This window comes from Gobius niger (genome assembly GCF_951799975.1).
Source record: "Gobius niger genome assembly, chromosome: 4".
NCBI lineage: Eukaryota > Metazoa > Chordata > Actinopteri > Gobiiformes > Gobiidae > Gobius > Gobius niger.
In genome coordinates this window covers 8,874,562-8,896,499 of record NC_136855.1, presented here as the reverse complement: position 1 = coordinate 8,896,499, position 21,938 = coordinate 8,874,562, and the positions used below count along the sequence as shown (strand labels likewise).

The 21,938-nt window shown below is 43.6% G+C and overlaps 1 protein-coding gene across 2 annotated transcripts in view; it reads right to left on the bottom strand.

Moving 5' to 3' along the window:
• The window catches only part of herc1 (HECT and RLD domain containing E3 ubiquitin protein ligase family member 1), an 80,346-nt gene that overhangs the window by 25,801 nt on the left and 32,607 nt on the right, over positions 1-21,938 (bottom strand). The window contains exons 21-39 of one of the 2 annotated variants that reach the window (XM_079554602.1): positions 20,318-20,438; positions 20,071-20,242; positions 18,504-18,658; positions 18,132-18,328; positions 17,417-17,537; positions 17,289-17,340; positions 15,347-15,618; positions 12,650-12,862; positions 12,101-12,221; positions 11,634-11,871; positions 11,361-11,533; positions 10,111-10,266; positions 9,929-10,035; positions 9,745-9,855; positions 7,146-7,319; positions 5,072-5,311; positions 3,473-3,556; positions 2,629-3,182; positions 60-663 (exon numbers count right to left, since the gene is read on the bottom strand). In XM_079554602.1, the coding sequence (XP_079410728.1) occupies positions 60-663; positions 2,629-3,182; positions 3,473-3,556; positions 5,072-5,311; positions 7,146-7,319; positions 9,745-9,855; positions 9,929-10,035; positions 10,111-10,266; positions 11,361-11,533; positions 11,634-11,871; positions 12,101-12,221; positions 12,650-12,862; positions 15,347-15,618; positions 17,289-17,340; positions 17,417-17,537; positions 18,132-18,328; positions 18,504-18,658; positions 20,071-20,242; positions 20,318-20,438 (3,865 nt within the window). The remainder of the gene's footprint in view (positions 1-59; positions 664-2,628; positions 3,183-3,472; positions 3,557-5,071; positions 5,312-7,145; positions 7,320-9,744; positions 9,856-9,928; positions 10,036-10,110; positions 10,267-11,360; positions 11,534-11,633; positions 11,872-12,100; positions 12,222-12,649; positions 12,863-15,346; positions 15,619-17,288; positions 17,341-17,416; positions 17,538-18,131; positions 18,329-18,503; positions 18,659-20,070; positions 20,243-20,317; positions 20,439-21,938) is intronic. The other variant, XM_079554603.1, reaches the window with a different exon arrangement.

The following is a 21,938-nucleotide window of genomic DNA, read 5'->3' as shown; positions in this document are numbered from 1 at the left end:
CATTTGCAGCATACAGTATAAAGAGCACGTGAAGCCAGCCGCCTGTAACAGGGCCTCACCTTGGGGATGAGGAGCAGCTCGGCGTACTTGCTGCAGCTTAGCAGGGCACTCAGGGACTTCATGGCGCCCAGGTAGAGGTAGGACAGCTGCACCGCGTGGATCTCCGATTGAGACGCCGCCGTGCACTCGTGACTCCTCCCCCCTACTCCTCCGTGCTCGTGCCCCTTCTTCCTGCCCCCCTCTGAGGCAGCGTGAGGGCCGGAGCTGAAAATACCCTCATTCGCCACGTAGGAAATCTCGCTTTCCGATTTGGAGTTGGGCGCCGCGTGTGCTTTGACTTCATCCAGGCTGTGGGACACCCTCAAGTCCGAGGACGGCGCGTTTTGGCCGATCACGTCCTTGGTTTCGTTGTGATCGGCGTCGGGCTTGTCCTCGCCGTTGCCGCCCGGCTCCTGCCCGGTCGACGGCGTGCTCCTGTGCTTCTTGTAGTGCCTCTGGGCGCTGAGCTTGGCCGCGTTCTCCTCGTGGATGCTGGTGAGGTAGGTGAGGTCCAGCAGGAGGGACGCGGTCAGGCCCCGAAAGCGCATCACGTCGAAAGGCAGCGGCTCGCACGGCTCCAGGTTGTATAAGGGCGTGTCACTAGGCGACCAGAAAGTTGGGAAGCTTTAGTTTTGCAGGGATTGGTTTGTTTTGTTTTCGAGGAGGAGGAGGAAAAAAGGAGACAAGGGAAGGAAACACAAAGTAAGGGAGAGGGCAGGAAGGAGCAGGTCCACGTGCATTATCCAGGCAAATCAGAAGAACATATGATTGGGGAATAGGTTGCGTTCACGTCTTTCCAGAATTAATCATATCAGGTAGCATAGCAGGAGCCTACGTAGCTATATGGGCAATTCACACATCTGCAAATTAAATGTATGCTAAGAACTAAATACTTTACTGTCAGGTTCATCCGACAGAGAAGACATTGAACTTACTGTCAGTTTTTGTTTCTTATGGAAAGGCCAAAAAAGGCCAAATCTACCATGGGAAAACTAAAGGCCCTTTCTTTCTTTATGCCACGTCAACGCAACCTATAAGTTAAATATCTGGCATGCAAGGACTAAATCAAGCACGGATCACAAGAAATGATCAATTCATGAATATGTAAGAGTTTGGAGAGAGTAGAGGATGGTAGATCAGAAAGACTAAGATAATGGACAATCGTTATCAATGAAGAAAGAATGAACAAGAAAGGCTATACTGAATGCATTATTATTATTATCGTATTATTGTTCTATGTCGTCAAACTGTACAGGCTGCAAGATGAATCAAATCACAATATGGTTTAATAAGAAAATGTCCTCTGCAGGGTCAGAACATGTCTCTCAAAGCTGGAACAAAATTTGAAGCAGCTATAAAAAAATAAAACAAGAATCAACGTATGCTAGTTATTTTGTCTTTGTGTAGTGGTGTTTGTAATGACCAGATCTATTTCAGTGAGATAAAAATATTAGGTCACTCACTCTCAATAAAAGTGACAAAGATCCAACAAAAATCCAAAACACTTTGCAACATTCTCTGGACTGAACTTAACTGAGATATTTTTTTTTTTGCAACTGTTACTGTTACATTTGTGAAAATCTGGTTTCACCTCATAGTTCACATTTTCTACACAGCCAGGGGCTTCAATAACAAAGAAGACTCAATATGAACTGCTAAAATCACAAAAACACACATTTGAATCCCTCTGTACAGGTCTGAACTAGAGGGTGAGCACTGAGCAGGTTTTAGACATAACACTACTCTGCAAAAACAATCTAGAAATGATTTGATTTGAGTTAGTAAAAAAAAGGAAACCTGCAGTAGAAGTATTTTTGCAATAAAAAAACATCTCACTGTATTTAAAATGAGATAATACTGTATATCAAAATGAGTTTTTTTCATCATTTAAAAAGGGACTAAATAGAAGTTGACATTTTTATGCTCACTACTGCCACCTCAGGTCTTGTGCGTAACTACAGCTTCTATATTAAGCTTGTGCATGACGGCACTTTGGACCTACTTTTTGAGTGACAGTGGAGGATTTTAGCAGCAGTTGTGGTGAACAGGCCTGGGCTCATTCTACACATTAGGACATGGCTGGAACATGTAGGGGGAGGAAAAGACTTTTAAAAGATTTTTAAACGTAAGCGCAAAATGATGTCCAACTGCCAGATTTCTTCTCTAGCCAAAAATGTCTTATTTTAAGGTCCAATATTCTTAATTTGTGTATTTTGTTCCCTGCAGAGGACATTATATAACCTAATACACTGCCCCTCATGGATGGGCCGCCACAGACTCCAGATTTTAACGCCATTGACAATCTTTGGGATGTGCTGGAGAAGGCTTTGAGCAGTGATCACACACTCCCATCATTAATATAAGACCCTGGTGAAAAACTAACTGGATCTTTTGACATTGCAGGATCTTATTGAAACAACACCACAGAGAATGCTTGGTGCAGTCAAAGTAAATATTAGAGCATGTGACTTATGGTCAGCTTTAGTGATTTTGAAACATTAGTGATTAATGTGGCAGCCCGAGACTCTACAGTGTGAAATGTGCAGAATGAGTGTCACTCCTTTCCCCTATAACCCAGACCTTTAGTACCTGATGGTGATCTCGGCCTCGTCCCACTGCACTTTGGCCGAGGTGCTGCCCTCCTTGACCACCCCCAGTAGCGTGGCGTGTCGGCCGGTCTGTTTGTGCACGCAGCGCCCTCCGACCCTCAAACCCGCGTCCGCTCCTCCGATCACCGCCAGTACAGGCCACACCTCGGTGCACATGGTCTTCAGGTGCTGCTCCGACAGGTCGGCGAGCCCATGCTGCCGGCCGTGGCGGCCCCGCTCCTCCTCTGGCCGTGCGGGACCGTCCTGACTCTCCTTCTGCGCGTCGTGCTCCTCTCGGCTTTGCACGGAGCGGCTCTTCTTCAGCCGCTGCCCGCCGGACGAGGAGCTGGCGGACTCTTTGAAGCAGATTTTGATCTTGTGCAGCCGCTCGATCATGATTTTGTTGATGCGGTGGGTCCAGTGGTCGGTGCGGTGCAGGATGCGGATGAGCTGAGTGGTGGCTTCGGCTAAAACAGTGGCCATGGGGCTGCAGACGGGGTCGCCCGGGAGCAGGTCCCGAGGAGTGCCGCGCATTTGCATGTCACAGATCTTCACCTAAAGACACAGAACAGAGCAGATCAGGCACAAAAAGGTCAGTTTTTTTCCTACAAATTTATTGGAATGATTTCTGGGTTCTGCTATTTCAGAAAAGCTAAAAAGAAAATCTTTTTTGCTGCTATAATGTTTCATATCTGTACATATGTACATACTTTTTCACCACATTTTATAATTCCATCACCAAATCACAATCACCGAAACCATGCAAATCACGAGATACTATATAAGTTTCAGTACATTAGTTTATTTAAGGATTAATACATTTGAAAGAGTGTTGGTAATGTTACCTTCTCTCCAGGGTTACTGCTGTAAAACATCACACATGGATACAGCTCTGTGGCGTCCACATCTTCAAACGCTAACTTTGGTTCCTGTGAAATCAGACACAGTCAGATTTTAAAGCATAAGTAACATTCTCCTAAAAATGCGAAGCCTGTCAGAACAATTCAGGGCTGTAACGACTAATTGATGAGAAACTGTTTAAGTAATTTATGAGTCGTTTTCTTCCTTCTTCAAAGGGACTAATGGAAGTTGACATTTTTAAACTCACCACTGGCACCTCAGGTCTTAGGCGTAACTGCAGTTTCTATATCAACTCATTGACTGCCAGCCAATTTCAAATCAGAGAGCTCCCCACTGCCAGAGGTTTTTTAGGATTTTGAGTGTTTTTTCAAGACCCCGTCTATAGACGTCATTGGCAATCAACGTTCGGATTTCAATTGATGTCTTCAGACGTCATTGGCAGTCAATGAGTCAAGCTCATGCATGACGGAGCTTCGAAGCCGAACAACTTTTTGAGTGACAGTGCAGGTCTGGGCTCATTCTACACATTAGGACATTGCTGGAGCAAGTCGTGTGTGGAAAATACATATCATCAAAAATTACCACTTTAGTGTTTTTGATGAAAGCTACTTTGTTTTAAAGTGAGGGGTGTTTTGAAGTGAGTGTTTTGTACATTATAATTTTCATAAATGTGATCTGTCTGTGTCTCAGAGCAATTCTCCAATCAGACACAGAATGAGCTCCACTCCCTTATTGTTGCCAGATCCTTTAGTTAAAACCAGTTTGGAAATAAAATCCCTCAGTCCCAGCTCCTCTCCCCTATAAAAAGTCCCTGTCAGTGTCAGTGCAGCCTCCTGTCCTTACAGCTCAGTGGCTGAACTCAGGAGGTTCTTAACTTTCAAATGAGGAATGCCCTGTTCAAGGAAAGGCATGTTTATTTATACCGCGCATTTCGTACACAAGGCAACTCAATGCCCCTCAATGTTCAAAGAGACGGGTGCTTGTGTTTCTGCGCAGCTTTGAGAAAACCAAGTTCAGCACTAGTCACATTTTTAAAGCGCAACTGTAATTCATCAACATGTCCTCAAGTAGCACCGCTTTAGCTTTAAGCTAGATTTAAAGTTTCATCGAGTAATCATAGAAATTATCTGTAAACTCATCGATAACTAAAACAATGATAGTTGCAGCCCAAAAGCCAAATCTGCTAAATTTACTTGACCTGGTGTCATGAATGAACTAAAGGATAATGTGAGGGGATACAATGTTATAAATTCACTGTTCCCATGGATTTAGACAAAATATGAACTCCAAAGTATTTCACATAAAAAACAAGACCTGGCTAGCGGTAATAGCAAACACTAACTAGCACTGATCCAACGGCTATAGAAGTTGTCGAATACAAATGTTGGTCAATGGACAATGTTTGCAAGTAGTCAGAAACATGGCGGATACAACTCTATCGGTGCCGTTTTTGTCTTCTGTTAGTTTATGCAGAGTAGCTAAATGGCAGGAAAACGTGATTTCCGTGTGGGGGCTCGACAGAGGAGAATGAGCAAAAACACACAACAGATCACTTGACTTCAGTGAACACTCCGCTCGCTGACCTCTCCGTTCTTGCCGAAGGAGATGGTGCGCGCCTCCATGTCCAGGACACAGGTGATGTAGTCTCCCTGAGTGAAGCTGCTCAGGGTCAGCGTCTGCTCGCCGTTGTGGTACAGGTTTCCGCTGTAGGCGCGGTACAGCCACATGTCCGACGTGGTCCTGTGGTTGAAGTCGTGCACGGGCCACCGGGACACGCCCACACACGTGCCCTCGTTACCGCGGTTTTCCTTCACGATGTAGAACTGGGGAGAAGAGATTTTTACTGTATAACTATAACACATACTGAAACTGTGAATTTAATATTGTTGTAATTAAATGATTCCAATGTCTGCTTTTTTTTAAAACAATAATATCTATCTATGACTTTGAACCTAATGAAAATGTATTTATGATATTTAAAAAGTCAACTTATAACACTGTTTTGATAAAGGCTGCTCAGCTCAACAATCCAGAAACAACGATTAAAGCTGAATATTGAGCCCCATTTTGACAGGAGCAGAACAGCACACACCACATCAGACCAGTTAGTTTCGGTCCCCAGCCAGTTTGCAATTAAAGTGCCTTGAGGAGAAACTGGTCTAGACCGGTATGGAACTGGGCAGCAGGAGGCACTGTAGGCCGGGCTACGGTCATGCCGGTTATGCAGAGTGAGAACTATTTCCTATTTTTTATATGAATTTCACCTCTCTATCCATCTGTACTACATTTGAATGACTCATAATGCAATGTAACAGATTTCCCTAATGTTAGAAACTTTCTAAATGTTTCCAAACAAGAAATGCTTCGTATAAACTTCGTAACGTTCAATGTGTCAACTCTTGTTACAGAATCACTATATGGGAAAGATTTCAACATCTCTAACCCTAGTGTCTGACAAAATGAACCCAAAAGGTGAGAGACGCTTCTTCTCGTAGGACTCTCAGACCGGAAACAGCTGCTGCTAATAATAGCCTGGCTTTTTTTGCTAAACATTTAACTCAACAAAATCTGTAACTTAATCTCATGGAGGAGTGCTGGCTCTTGCAGTTTGCGTTCAAATGATCATTTGTTGCTCACTGTTCCATTTGCTGCACAGTCTTTTTTAAGTCTTTTAAGTCCAGACTGAGAACACTTGAGTCGACCTTTTTATGTTGCAACTGTTTTTCATGTCTATAATGTGTATTATTGTATTGCTGCCTCTTGTCCCTTGAAAAAGAGGTTTTTAATCTCAATGGGACTTTACTGGTTAAATAAAGGTTAAATAAAAAAAAAAACACTGATGGTCAAAATAGGTTAATATGATATACGTAATGTATGTGTATTTATGCTTTCAGGCTTGAGGTATTTGCTTGAGTGTGTATTCTTCCTCTCCTAAATCACAGCATAGCTGCGCGTTGAGTGTCTCTGTGTATTATGACATACAGTATTGGCAAGGCATGTTTATTTTTACCGCACATATCGTACTCAAGGCAACCCAATGCGCCTATGGCAAAACGATATCTTGTCCCTGCCCTAAAAATGCAGTGTAGTATGAACCTTTACATGGTGGTTTAGTCTCTCAGTTATTCAGTAATTTTCCATTGCAGTAAAGATTTTCAAAAACATCAACTGGACTGGGTTGGTTGAGTTGAAAAAAAGTTTCATCACTTGACTTTAAAGGTAAATTATTGAACTTTTCATGCGAAATAAAAAGTTGATATTTGTGCGTATTTGACCTTGTAGTGACCCAGCGGCTGTATGAGTGGTCACCATGGTGCCTTGACTTTCCATCACAGTGGTCTCTACAACACTCCAGGATCAATAGTTTTGTCGGCTTTCTAATGAGAGGCCCCGTCTGCAGTGAAAACCTTCCAAACAATTGATCCTGGAGCATCATAGACACCAATGTGATGGAAAGTAAAGGCGCCCTTGTTGACCACTGATACAGCCACTGGGTCACTACAAGGTCAAATACACAGAAAGATCACTTTTTTTCCACATAAAAACGTTGCATAATGCACCTTTAAAATGAGAAGGAGTGTGTGCTGTGAAACATCCTTAACTATTTGATGATATTTACAACCTGAGCCACAGAGGTTTGATATAAAATGAATGTACCTTCCACTGGTAGCAGCCCGAGGAGATGCCAGTGGAGGCGAGGCCGTAGCCCTTCCCTCCGCTGCCGTGAGTGAGGCCCTGTCCGTTCTCCACCACGCAGCACTGCGCCTTCTCCGGGTCGAACGACACCTCCTGAATGGGCAGGTTCTCGTCCTCTTCCTCAGCAGAGTCACCCTGAAGTCACAGAAAAAAAACATACAGCAACATGAAAAGTCTGTCCATATCATACCAGTAAGTACAAGTTTGAGACATTTGAACTGGTATGTGCTAAATAACCAATTCTTTAATTCTTTATATATTGTTGTTAGTTAGTTCAAAGAGCAGAGGTTAGCAAGTTTGCTATGTCTTGGGTGATTTCCTTCCATGTCAAAAGACTAGGGGCCGAACCTGTACATCATAAATGACCAAACAGGGGGGAGCTGTCAGTGTTTTCAGCACTCACCAAACTACTTTAGCAGTGTTTCTGATCTCTGATGTGAGTGTTCATATTAAATATATTATATTTAAATCATCTTGAGGGCCAGAGGTTCCATTATAAAAGGCCCGAATCTACAGGGGTGCAAAAGCAAAATGTTTGCACCCTCATTTTCAGTGGCATCATAACATATTTTAATGGTGAAAATTTCTAGTTGCACTCTTCTGAAACTCTAGTGCACCCTCCCTTTGTTCTGGAGCCGGCGCTGCAGGCCATGACCCCCAAAATCACTTAACACATTGGGTGCCAAAAACAGAAAAACTTGTTGTTTATTACGAACTAGACACTCTATTACACCTTATGTGTGATTTTGGAAGCTCTGTAATGAATAGAAATGAAATAAATGACGATCAAAAACTTATGAAAAGTCACGATCTGGACATTTCATACATAAATGCGTTTCTTTTCTTTTTTTTAATCCGAGGGGGCGTGGTGTTGTGTAGCGAAAAGCTGTAAAGCCGACACTCTCTGGAGTGCGTTTGTCAAAGCAGAGCGGCCTCACATGGAAAGATCGAAACAGTTGAGATTTTAACTTTTCTCTGAGTTTTTAAATGGTCAAAATCGGTCCAAGGACGACTGAGAAACATCCGGGAACCAGACTGTTTAAATGCAGACGCAATAAAAAGCGTTCGACACGGTGTTTCAAAACGTGTCAACAATGTTGTCCTTGAAAATTGACTTGAAACTGAGATATTTAGGCATTTGTAGGGCTTGGCGATATATCGATATTTAAGATATATCGATATATTTTTAAATGAGATATGGAATTGGACCATATCATGTACAGTGGGGAAAAAAAGTATTTGGTCAGTTTCACATAGACATTTTATTGGATTTTGGCCAAATACTTTTTTTCCCCACTGTATATCGGGATAGTTCAAATTCAGGTAAGCTACTAAGTTAACAAAAAGAAACAGGTCATCTCAAGCTGATTAAAAAAAAAGTTTATCTTATTCTTAAACTGAGCACTTTATTTTGTTATCTCTTTATATATAAATGTTGCCCTATTAGGCTATTTTTATTTAAATGCGCACCTTACGGAGCTTTGTTATACAGTGTTTAAGTTTACATTTTATAGTGAGTTTTCAATAAAACTACTCGTATTTGACTTTGACTTAACATTTCATTTCACAGCTCTCACTTTGCGAAAAAATTATCGCGATATATATTGTATAACATTATTCAACAAAAAATTATTATGCCCTAGGCATTTGCCTCCTCCCATATCGTTAGTGTCCGTCCAGAGAGGAGTTAATCAGAAAGGAGAGAGTTGCATAGAACCCCAGTTATCTCTGTTTTTAGAATAAAATCAGCGATTTTGATCAAAACTACCCTCTGTTTAACTTAGATTTCTCAGAAATCGAGGCACGTAGAAATAAACTTTCACCTACAGAGAGCTTAGTGTCTCACCTTTCAAAGAGCCATAGCATGTGTCCATAGCTATAACATAGACTACTCCGTGGTGCTACAATATCATGAAAAATGGTCTGGATTGTTGGCACTCAACAGCTATATCCTAAAAACAGCGCGGAACTCAATGTGTTAACCAACAACTCGGGACCCCCCTTCTGTAAAATGTTATCAGCATTTATAATCATTTAAGGTGCCAAACATTAAAAATCTGGTTTAGTTTATTTGAACTGAAAGCTGATATGCAAAAAATATATAATCATTTGATACCAAATTTTGATGCATAGTGGGTCCAGACACAGCAAATACTCAATCAAACAGAGAATTGAGGGGGAATGTTATACTGAAAAGCAAATATGATAAAACAGGGAACTTTTGAGCAAACATTATAAACAATTCCAGCCATTACTGCAGTTAGGCTACGTTCACACTGCAGGCAGAAGTGACCCAATTCCAATTTTTTTGCCCCATGCGACCTGTATCTGATCTTTTCTGAACGACACAGATACGATCTCTTCAAATGTGACCCAGGCCACTTGGATATGTCCTAAATCCGATACGTAACTGATCTTTAGCAATGCGACTTCAGTTTGAATTTATCCAACACACGTCATCCATGCGCTACAGATTCCATTCATTCTGCGTTAAAGTAGACGGGAACGGGGGAAAACTACACATGCACTTGTTATGAATGAAGAAACCTTGAGTACAAACCTGCAGTTTCAGTTCTTGAACTCTTTCTTTGATCTGCATGGAGTGTTTGGCCTGAGCCACCGGAGCCTCCCACATGCAGTCGGACAGCAGCGTGAACAGCCGCTCCACCACCTGAAAACACACAGAATACATGGAATTAAAGTAGACTGCAATCAAACAGGCCCTGGTAAACGTGAGGTCCTACCTGTGTCATCTGATCGTCCTCCATATTGGCCTCGCACGCCGGCAGCACGGCCTCCAAAACGTGCAGAGCTAAAAGACGAGTCCGCAAGTTCCCCACTAAAGGAACTCCTGAAATCACGAGGTAAAGCCGCTCAGAACCATAGTTATCGAGGGGGAAATTTAGAATGATTTAAACCACATTACCTGAACAACATTTCTGCGCAGCGATATTGAGCAGCACTTCGGTCCATTTGGGGGAGGCCATCTTGGATTGAATGGCTTTGGAAGACACCACTCTCCTCAGGAAAACGAGGAAATCTCCAAGATGTAACTCAGCCGTGTGCTGCCTGCGGAGTAAAGCTGATACCGACAAGAAAAAGACGATGTAAGTTAATCAATTATTCTTGTTGATATAAGGGAAAAGCACCCCGTTTCTTACGCAAATGTGATGACATGACAAAATGACAAAAACATGACAAACATGACAAAAAACAGAGTTGGTTTAAACAAGGACATATGTATTGACAAATTTCATCCATTTGTGGTTTTATGTTTCATACAGGCACATTTAAATCATTATTTAATTGAATAAAAAAAGATATATTGTTGTTTTAAATATACACAGACTCCAAAACATGCATGTGCTGAAGAGGAGGTTTGTCAGAAGTTTGTTTTTCTGCGTGAAACCAGTGAACTTTCCCAGGCTAACTTTTCCAGTGCAACAGATGATGCACACTGACCATTACGTTTCCCGAGCCAGCTCCTTCAGAGCATGTTTGAAGACAGAAGGATGTGGCGTGGATTTACATAACTCTACATTGAAAATAACTGAGCGAGGAAAAGGCCCGCAAAGGTTGCTTCAGACGGGTGAGGGAAAGTGGCTTGTGGCCGCTGTGCCATCGTGTCTGTTTGCTTTTTGATGAGGCCATTGCTGTGCTGTAGCTAACGTGGTGTGTTCAGTGGATTGGATTTGTTTTTGTTTGTTCTTCTTTCCCTCTGGTCAAATGTGTGTGTGTGTTGGGATAATGTTGCTAGTTGTCATTGTGTTGCTAGTTGCTGTAGAGGTAGGCTCGATGGGAAGTGGATTTATGCAAGAGATATTTATTTCTGTTTGCAAACTATAAATTTAAACCTGGCTCGATCCAATCTTCAGATTTTGTTGCTGAAAATATGGGAAATTTGGGAAATTTTTAGGTACACAAGCCTTATAAAAGGCAGAAAATGACAATATATTTTTTTCTCTCATATTTATGCTAGTAATCTACAGCCAAAGTTTCAAAGTGGTATCTCTAAAAGTTTTCTTCCAGCTGCAGCATCTCGCCTTAATATGAACTACAGCTGCAGAATATGCTTAGATTCGGTTAGTCAAACGTGGTTTTCAGATCAGATCACTCGTCAGATCAATGTGATTTTGTGAAAAGCAAACACAAACCCTCCTTTCAGGAGACACTGACCTCTGAAATCCTTCTTATCCGAGTCCACGTTATCTTCGTGTTTCTTGTCGTCCTGGTCTTTCCCCGAGGACAGTTGTCTCACGCCGGCCTGAGCCAGTAGGTTTTTGAGCTGGCTGCAAAGAAGGTCCAGGAGAGACTGGACCACTTTGGGACTCAACTTGTCTGCGTACGTCCTGCACCACAAGAGGAAATACATTGAATTGATCTGAATGATTTGTTGCGACTGTGAACCCAAAAAACATAAGTGATGTTAAAGCCTGTGTTTCCCCTCACCCGGTGCTGATGGCCAGTATCTGCAGCAGTCTGGTTGAAGCCACTTTGAGGGCGGTGCTGAGCTGGGATACTCCTGGTTTTTGCAGCAGCTGGAGAGGTTGCCCCAACATGGTCTCGGTGCCGCACAGCTGGGACAGGACGTTCAGGAGTCCACTGGAGATGGCCAGCGAGACGTCCACGGGCTGGTACCGCGCGCTCAGGGCGAACACAGTCACCAACAGGAGGCGCTGCTGGGCTTCTACAGGAGAAAATGGAAATTACAACTTGCAATAATTTACCCAATAAAGCCTCGCAGGTAATTGGAATCTAAGAAAATGCAAACTGAAGCTGTTTAGGCAAAAGGTCCAACTACAAAACATCCTGTCTTCTCACTATCAATAACTCTAGCTAATCCTGTCGTCTGAAATGCATGTGATTGTCGTATTAGTTTAACAGTTCATTTCCAGCTGTGCGTCTCGAGTCGTTACCGATGTGGTGCTTGTTTGCCTGCAGCGCTCTCTCCAGCGTCACCGACAGCTGTTGGTAGATCTTATGGACGGCCGTCTGGATCTCCAACTGAAGACCTCGTTTGGCTGCTTTTATCCCGTCCTAAAGACACAGGAAATGCACTTTAGTTTACCAAAAGCAGCCTGGCCTCCCTGGAAGGTGTTGTCCATAAAACTTGTCCATACCTGATTTAAATAGTTGCTAAAGAGTGGTGTTTTCGTTAAGTTGGGTGAAATGAAACAGAGCAAAGGACCTGCTGCTTTTTACCATTCAACACTCATTAAAAGCGGGGGTTGTTGTGCAAAATCAACTTGTTTCAAATTCTTTTTAAAATGCAGTTAGTCTATAAAAATATCTATCTATCTTGTCTTAAGCAGATTTTGTAGTGTAATGGAATAAATGTTATGTACAAATCAATAATAGGAAAATACAGCTTATAAGACACAGGATTCTTGGCTCTTATTCGCTTATTCCCATCTAAGACAGGAACATCAGTGCGTTCAATAACCTGTAAAGCGTTAGTGTCGGACCTGGTAGTGGTGCAGCTGCACGCTCTCCCTCTTCATCCCCGCGGTGCCCACGGTGCCGAGGCCGAAGCAGCCGGCGAGGAACTGCAGTCTGACGGAGGTGAGCAGCGAGGACGACTGGAAGGGGCCGGAGCGCTCGCCGTTCCCCGCAGCGCTGCCCTTCTCCTCCATTCCAGAGATCAGCACCACGATCTGGTGCAGGGCCTCCAGGCGCAGCTGCAGGAAAATGTATTACAAATAGACCTGAGCGTGGACATTCACAAGTTTATCTGTGAAAGGGATTATGATGCAAATCTGGAACTTTTTGGAAGGTGGTGAAGGTCATTACATAAACAAAATGCACAAAAAAGAATTGGGAAGCCTATTACAAAATGCACATTTTTGTAGATGGCAGCATTAATTTCGTCAACTAAAATATTTGGTCAAAGTAATATTTAAGGTCTACTCCAGGGTGCTGGAGAGGAGGATCCGGCCGATAGTTGAACCTCGGATTCAGGAGGAACAATGCGGTTTTCGTCCTGGTCGTGGCACACTGGACCAGCTCTATACCCTTCGTCGGGTGCTCGAGGGTTCGTGGGAGTTCGCCCAACCAGTCCACATGTGTTTTGTGGACTTGGAGAAAGCGTTCGACCGCGTCCCTCGTGGTGCCCTGTGGGGGGTGCTCCGGGAGTATGGGGTCCGGGGCCCTCTGCTAAGGGCTGTCCGTTCCCTGTATGACCGCAGCAGGAGCTTGGTTCGCATTGCCGGGAGTAAGTCAGACCTGTTCCCGGTGCGTGTTGGTCTCCGCCAGGGCTGCCCTTTGTCACCGGTTCTGTTCATTACTTTTATGGACAGAATTTCTAGGTGCAGCCAGGGGCCGGAGGGTGTCCGGTTTGGGAGCCTCAGAGTCTCATCTCTGCTGTTTGCAGATGATGTTGTTCTGTTGGCTTCAACAAACCAGGACCTTCAGCACGCACTGGGGCGGTTTGCAGCCGAGTGTGTAGCGGCCGGGATGAGGATCAGCACCTCCAAATCCGAGGCCATGGTTCTCCACCGGAAAAAGGTGGTTTCCCCTCTCCGGGTCGGTGGGGAGTCCTTACCTCAAGTGGAGGAGTTCAAGTATCTCGGGGTCTTGTTCACGAGTGAGGGACGGATGGAGCGTGAGATCGATAGACGGATCGGTGCGGCGTCAGCAGTGATGCGGTCGCTGTATCGGTCTGTCGTGGTGAAGAGGGAGCTGAGTCGGAGGGCAAAGCTCTCGATTTACCGATCGATCTACGTTCCCACCCTCACCTATGGTCATGAGATTTGGGTAATGACCGAAAGGACAAGATCGCGAATACAAGCGGCCGAAATGAGTTTCCTTCGCAGGGTGGCTGGGCGCACCCTCCGAGATCGGGTGAGGAGCTCAGTTACCCGGGAGGAGCTCGGAGTAGAGTCGCTGCTCCTCCACATCGAAAGGAGCCAGCTGAGGTGGCTCGGGCATCTGTTTCGGATGCCTCCTGGTCGCCTCCCGCGGGAGGTGTTCCAGGCATGTCCTAGTGGGACAAGGCCTCGTGGAAGACCCAGGACACGGTGGTGGGACTATGTCTCCGAGCTGGCCTGGTGTCGCCTCGGGGTCCCCCCAGAACAGCTGGAGGAGGTGTGTGTGGATCGGGAAGTTTGGGCATCTCTGCTGAGACTGCTGCCCCCGCGACCCGGCCCCGGATAAAGCGGAAGAAAATGGATGGATGGATGGATATTTTTGCCGACTAAGACCGGGCTAAAACTAAATTAAACCTTTTTTTATGAGACTAAGACTATGACTAAAATGTCCAGATATTTCCGTTGACAAAATATGAAATAAAAATGAAAAGAGGAGACTGAAATCATCCGAACTTCTACAGTGGACTAAAAGTGAAGATAATTATTTGACTAAATCTCAACCAAAATGTAACTACATTATTGTCAAAAGACTAAGACTAAAGCTTAATTCAAATATGTTTTTAAATATGTCAAATTAACACTGAATGACAGTTGTTCAAATGGAAAAGATATACTTAGAGCAAGACACTTTGCAGAATATTTGGCGGTGATTATAGAAGACCTCGATGATGCTCCCAATTTGAAATCAGTTCAAGTTGTTTTTTTCTTTGCTTTTTTTTGTAGCAAATACTGCATTCTGTGATTTAAACCCTCCGCAGGTTCAGGTAACTTTATACCTGTAGGCAGAGCTTGTTTGCTTTTGGAACTGATTTCCAGACATTAGTTAGAAATAATTTGTAAACAACTAAATCCAAAAACCTCGAATTAAAAATCCCATGGAAGTGCCTTAGTATATCACATATAAAACAAAGACATGCATCGTTTGCATCTTATTCAGCTCTAAAACTGCACTGGAATAAAGCCAGTGGTTGCCTGACGACTGATTTTAAACATCTGTGCACTGTTGAGCTCTGAGGAAATGACTTGAAACGTCAGCTGTGTCAATTGATCTGAAAAACTACTTCCTAACGTGGCTGTGCGATAAATATCTGGCCTACGTGTGGTGAAGACATCAATTGCTCAGGCACATTGAATTCCTCAGTGTCATGGGTTTGATTCCCGCAGTTTGTTGAATGTTTATCGACGCTCTTCACTCCCATAATGCAATACTGTTCTGTCAACTAAAGCCTGTAGGCCAAAACAATCTAAAACATGTAAAAAACAACAGATGAAATCAGTTGAATGGCAGGTCCTCACCTCAGCCCTGCTCTGCTGCTGCTCCATGCCCAGGACGATGGCCTGGGGGCTGGAGGACATGCTCTCCTCTGGCTCCCTGAAGGCTGGAGCTAACCCCACGTCTCCGCTGATGAAGCTCAGCGTGTTATCGATTAGCGCGTGCACGCCCAGAGAGCGGCTCAGATCCAGGTCGGACTCCTCGTAAGAATAGGCCGAGCTGTAGCTCCTCTGCCGGCTGAGTTTAGCCCTGAACCAGGACTCGGCCAGAGAGTCCGGGGAGCTGTACAGCAGCCCTGAGGAGGAGAGAGAAGAGAGAGGCTGATGATTAAACAGTTTACACTTGTCTGCTACTTACGCTCTACTTAAGCGTGACATGTCTAGTGTTTGTGTTCACGTGACCACTTTATAAAGATTTCATAGTTTTAAAAAGGCGTTGCATGAAATGTTTCATGGCAGCATTGTGCTAATCCCGGCCAACTTCCTGTGCTCTGAACGGTTTCCTGTCCTTTTCTTACTCTTATATAAAGATAACTGTGTCTCTAATAAAGGCAGACAACATGCTGCTGGCAGATAATCACAACATGTAAGAAAAACTACTTTTTGAATTCCTAATGTAGATGGAAAAGCTCTATATAAGTTGAAACCATTTACCATTTTACCATTCACATATCAGATTGAAATATTATGGACTGAACCGGGCTGTATAAATCGATGGTGATCAAGGTCAGTAGATGAATTGAATCTCTATAACAGAAAGAAGGAAAATTCCAGCACAACAGAGAGCCTAGATAACTAGATGGAAGAGACTGTGTTTAGAAATGTAGGTATTTTAGCCTCTATTTTTATTTTAGTGTTTTTTCTTTTGAATCAGGAAACAATTGTGATCTCACAGTAAGCTAGCTACAACTATCCATGAGCCTATTTAAGGGAAAATCTGTAACATTGGACCTGAGAGCCCCTCCTCTTTGCGCTTACGTGCTCGTTTAGTGATAAGTTTCAGTTTCGCTTTCCACAGACAGCAGCTAAAACACTCACACATTTGAATTTGATTTAAGGCTCATGTTTTGGACGTTCCTGAACAACATTATGATTGTACTTTTTTGGAAACAAAGTTTTCGAGGCGGATTATGACAAAGATGGGATCCTACGCATTTACGTATCTGGCTCTTTGGATCTATCACTCAACGCAGGCTGGTCGTCAGCAGGACTCGAAGCCATGCAGATTTCATGTGTTTTTGGAGGATGTTTTTGGAGAGTCTACAGCCTTCAGTTTAGCAGTAAGTGATTATGACACACATGCGCTCTGTTTGGGAGTGCGCACACACGCACCACGCTTAAATACTAAGAAATATAGACTAAAACTTGCACCGTCACTTTTGTACGATGATATCATCAGATTTTTGCACGGTGCGTTGTTACACCCCTACAAAGAAACAGTTATTAGGTGGAACATTCAGTTTCTTCTACATCAGCGAATCACCCGCAGAATTATTATCCAAAGTCCTCAAACAGAAAATAAGTCAAATTCTACATCTTGATAACAAACTTTAAAGTTACAGTGGTTTAGAGCAGCAGAGGCAGTGTGTACTTCAGTAGTGGCAGAACAAAAGCGTATAAAGCGTAAATGAATGATGAAATTGAAAAGCAGCTGAGAACGTCTGGAATAGCGCAATATAACACTAAATATTGCACCGCTTGACAAGATCATATTTTGTCTATAGCTCCGGTCGATATATTTGAGTAGGATAGAACCAGATAAATGGATGAATGGAGCCGAGATCAGGAGAAAACGTGCCGTGGTTTACTTGTTTGAAGCTCCTCATGTGTCTGGGGCTCAACTGCCCCAAGAGAAGCAAATAAACTACCACAGAGTGACGTAGGAAACACAGACAGACACAGGGCTATTATGTGGTGAATAACGAAAACCCCACCATGAAAAAAAAAAACAGTCCAAGTGTCTTACCTCTTTTCTTCTGAGAAAACGTCAAGTCCAGGTCGACATTCCTGCGCCCACTCTAAAACCAGATAAAGTATCCATTTGAGTTTGTTCTGTAAGAGGTTTGCACAGTATTAAACGTCTGAATCTCTCACCAGGCTGTAGCCCTCTTCGTCGGACTCAGGCTGAGACAGGTCGGACTCGCTCCTGGACTTCATGAGTCTGTAGCTGGGACTGCTCTGGACCGAACGGCTCTCTGCGCTCATACTCTCACTTCTGTGGAGAAAAAGGACACAAACTTCTCATTTAAGAAACTCTGAAGCTTAAATTTAACTGCATTTTTGTATTAGGTTTGTCAATGCTGCTGTTCCCATAGGAGGTCACTGTGACCAGTTATTAGTTTGTGTCACTGTATTTCACTGTCATTGGTTGCTGCATTCTGTGTATTCACTTTTGACAAAGTAAAATCAGTCAAGCTTCTCCTGCTATCGAAAATCTGGATTAAAAATCAAACACGTTTGATTTCCTGCAGCTTTAGTCATGTCAATCTGCCGCCCATTTTACACGTTCCAAACCTGAGTCCAGTCGTGTCACCCCTACACTACGAGACACAACTCTCTGCGACTGCCTTCAACTCGTTGCGATTTGGGAAGACTCGGCGCAAAAAAAATAATGTAGTGTGTAATCAGTTTAATTTTCAATCTCTCATTGTTTTTTTGACAAGCTTTGGGGCCCCCTGCAGTGCCACTGAGGCGACCAGACCCCACTGCACTGTGGCAACGATCCAAATGAGTTGAATACAACACAACCTGAGCTAAAGTCCTTGTCAAAAGTTATTGAGCTGGAGGAACTCTATAGTGAAGTCCTCACCGCGTCATGTAGCTGAGGCAGTCCTGGTTGCCCGGAGCAGACACGCCCTGTCCCTCCTCCTGGCTCTGTTTGGAGAGCTCCCCCAGCACCGGACTCACGCCCAGAATGAGCAGAGCACAGCGGTGGATCACAGAGTTACAGGCTGCAGTGTACAGGTCCTGGCCCTCAGGGAGACTCCCACTGCCCCGCCGGCCCTCCTGAGAACAGAGGGCACAATGTCACGTGAAGTCAAGATTAGTGTGGGATGAAACTATGCAATAAAAAAAAACACCATGTCACCAAAAAGCCATAGAGATTTGGCAAAAAACAGACATTTGATGTAGTCTATATTGACTTTCTAATGGCTGGGTGAGTGAATCCTGGCGTTTCTACCTGGGACACACACGTCTCCTCCTCCCCTGGTCCTGCGGGCCCCGTGGTGCCAGAGCGGGACACTGCGGTGGAGCCCAGGCCGGTGCTGCTGCTGGCGCGCTCCCGTCCCCTGCTGCGAGCCACTTCCCGAGCTGAGAGGAAACATTGGAAGATTTCTGCACGGAGTACGACACACACGGGCACACGCGAGATGCAGGGTTAGTCAAACAATGAAGCAAATGATGGGGCCACACACTCGATAAGCAGACATTATCTGCACTTTATAATCACTTATGTACTTCTTCAGCTGTCGTTTCAAAACTACCCAGTACAGACTACGACTTAAAAATGTGTGAACTGGTGCTTTATTATAAGATTCTCTGGGATTTTAAACACTTAGCGCAATTCAAGGTTTCAAGCAATAGGGTCCAGTTAAGTGAATGACCCACCAGTTGAAAACCTCTGCTCTAAAGACACTTTCTACTCCACTGCATCCCTATAAAGGCTCCAAAGTGATGTGTTTTGTTCATTTTCAAAGTGTAATATGCTCACTCCAGAGCAATAGGTGGCGCTGCGCAGATGTACTGTCAATGCTGTAGACTCAAGACAAGGAAAAGATTTGTCCCCATCGTGTTTCCGCATAGGACTGGAATCTGCGCACTTTGAATACTTAAAGGGATTATACTGTTTAAAAATGTAAAAATGATGTATTTTCATTCCCCTACATGTTCCAGCCATGTCCTAGTATGTAGAATGAGACCTATTCACCACAATTGCCTCTAAAATCCTAGACTGTCACTCATGCATGAGCTTAATATAGAACCTGCAGTTACGTGCAAGACCTGAGGTGGCAGTGGTGAGCATAAAATGACCAACTTGCATCTAGTCTCTTTAAACCAGTACTTACTTTAAATAAAGAAATATTTCACCTGAACTTTTTCTGTCATGAAATCAAGTATTTTTGCCACCACTTTCCCAGGGAACAATTCACTTCAAAATCGACAGAAAAAGTATGTGACTGCTTCCCGAGCCGGTAAAAATTGTGTTTTTGATCAACAATTCTCTGTGGGAAAATAAAGGATGATACAATATTTTTCATAGATTCAAACTGACCAGTAATACTGTATTACATAGCTTGTAATAGATTTTTTTTTTTTTTTCATGTCACGGCTTGTGATCAAAGGGTGATGGTGGGTCCCAACCAATCTGTTGAAAACCAGTGCTTTAAAGTTAGTTTGCTGCTTTTAAGTTTTATTTTAGCAAGTATAGTATAGTGAGTATAGGAGCAGAAAACACATTGTAGTTAATCTGTTTAAAGCAGTACAAAGTAACTCATGCCATAGGCCCCACTGCAGGTGTTGTAGCATGTTACAGTTTTTTACTAATTGTCTGTGAGAGTAAATACTACGCTGACAGAAAAGACACCGGGAGAGAGGGATATTGTACATCCAATTACACAATGGAGACATTTTTTTTGGCTGTAAATACTGTTTATCCCCACATTACTTCAGAGGGGATAATAAAACTGCTTACAACAACCGCTTTAAATAACTGATGACCTTCGACACACTGAACACTTCATACTCACTTCCTGCGGTCATGACCTCGTGCTCTCGCTCTTCCTCCTCCTCATCTTGCTCCGGATGCCCTTCCTCCCTCTCCCGGTCCGCTCGCTCCTCAAGCTCCGCCTCCTCATCGATGGTCCGTGTGAACGAGTGCTCCTGCGGGTCCAGGTCCAGCGAGTCCTGGTTTTCTGAAATCTGAACCGAGAGCCCAGTGCTTTTTGAATATCCCATTATCAAAGTCAAATGTCTGTCATCTTTTACCGCTCTTACCCTCCTTTCCCGCGATGAAGACCGAGTCTGGATGAAGTCCATGTTCTTACAGGCCAAAAGTCGGTTTCGGACCTTGTAAACGCTGCGATAAACCTCAGCCAACAGTTTGGACGGCTGGTATCTGGAAAACATGTCAACAAATTAAAAGCCAATCCAGCCGGTAAAGTCAGACCAACTTAAAATATGTGGCCATGTGCCCAGTCATCAGATGACATTTTGAACATCAAAAATTGTTAGCTACAGTCTGCCTAAAAAAAGATTAAACCTACAGTACCCAATCCTTATTAAAGGAGGGCAGACTATTTAAGCAGCAACTGCAACTAATTTCAAGCTCTTACTAATCCTTCCACACTTACAGATTCTTCACGTATGAAAATATATAGGGATGTTCTATTACTTTCAGAAGCAGAGTTTCCCATCACAGCACCAACAAGTCCCAGCTCATCAGTTCATACTTTTATATTCACAATCAATCACACTTAGTTTGCAGTAAGATAGAGGCAGTATTCTAATTTTTTTAGTTTAATCAGGTCAAGTCAGCCCATAGCTCCGCCCCTCAGAAAACTGTTTTACAAATTTAATAAGATTATGTATATTTGATCCTCTGGGTCCCTCCCTTTGCTGATTTCAGCAACTAATCAGAATCAGAATCATGCCATCACTGTGAACTGGCCTGGCAGGTCCAGTCAGGAGGTAAGGGTGAGGGAGCTTGACCGTTTACTTTTGAAATTTTGTTCCCGCTCTCCTCATTTTGCAAAAGAGGAGTGGCTTTCTGGTGCAATCAGGAGGGGAGGAACATGATTTCAAATTTCACTCTCACTTTGCAATCTTACAGACTATGGCTGGATCCGAATGTCCACACTATTCCTTATATAGTGCACTATATAGTGGTCACGCCATTTTGTAGGGGTGTCCGAATGTCCAGAGAGAAATAAGTAGTCCACTCGAAATTTCCCCGATGCAGTAGTGAGCATCGATGGTCACTAAACGGGTCAATATAGACCACAATGCATTGCGAGAAGAAGGCCTGACAGCGACGGGTCTTTGAACTAAACAACACGACTGAATGAAATCAGCTGTTTCAGTCGTGTGTTGCGTATTTCTCATGAATGACTTCGATATAAACGGCTACAGTGAAAAGATGCTAGCGTTAGCTGCTAACCTTTAGCTTGAGCTGTTAAATGACTGATAGCTTCCTCCACTGTCTCGGAGTTTGGTCTTCATTGCAAAAATAAATTATTCCCAAAGTTTAGCAAACCTTTAGCAGATGTAGTGCACTCAATCTGCTGCCGCTTCGGACACCAGCTGACCTACTTTCTTTGAGCTAGCGTTCGGGTGATTTTATTTTATTTTTTTTCCTTTAGTTTAGATAGTTTTAATTTTAATTTAAATGTCAAATAAAACGTCTGTAAAAGTGCCAAAACAGTTGTTCTGTTTCATAAAATAAATTCAGATTATAAAACAACAACATATCTGCACGCCGTCACGCAGCTCGGAGAAAGCAGTGGGCTTGTGTCCGAATGGCCAACAGAATCAGTGACTATATAGTCGACTATATAGTGCGGGCCTATGTAGTGAATGAGGGGTTAGGGACTCGGGTGGACATTCAGACGCAGCCTAT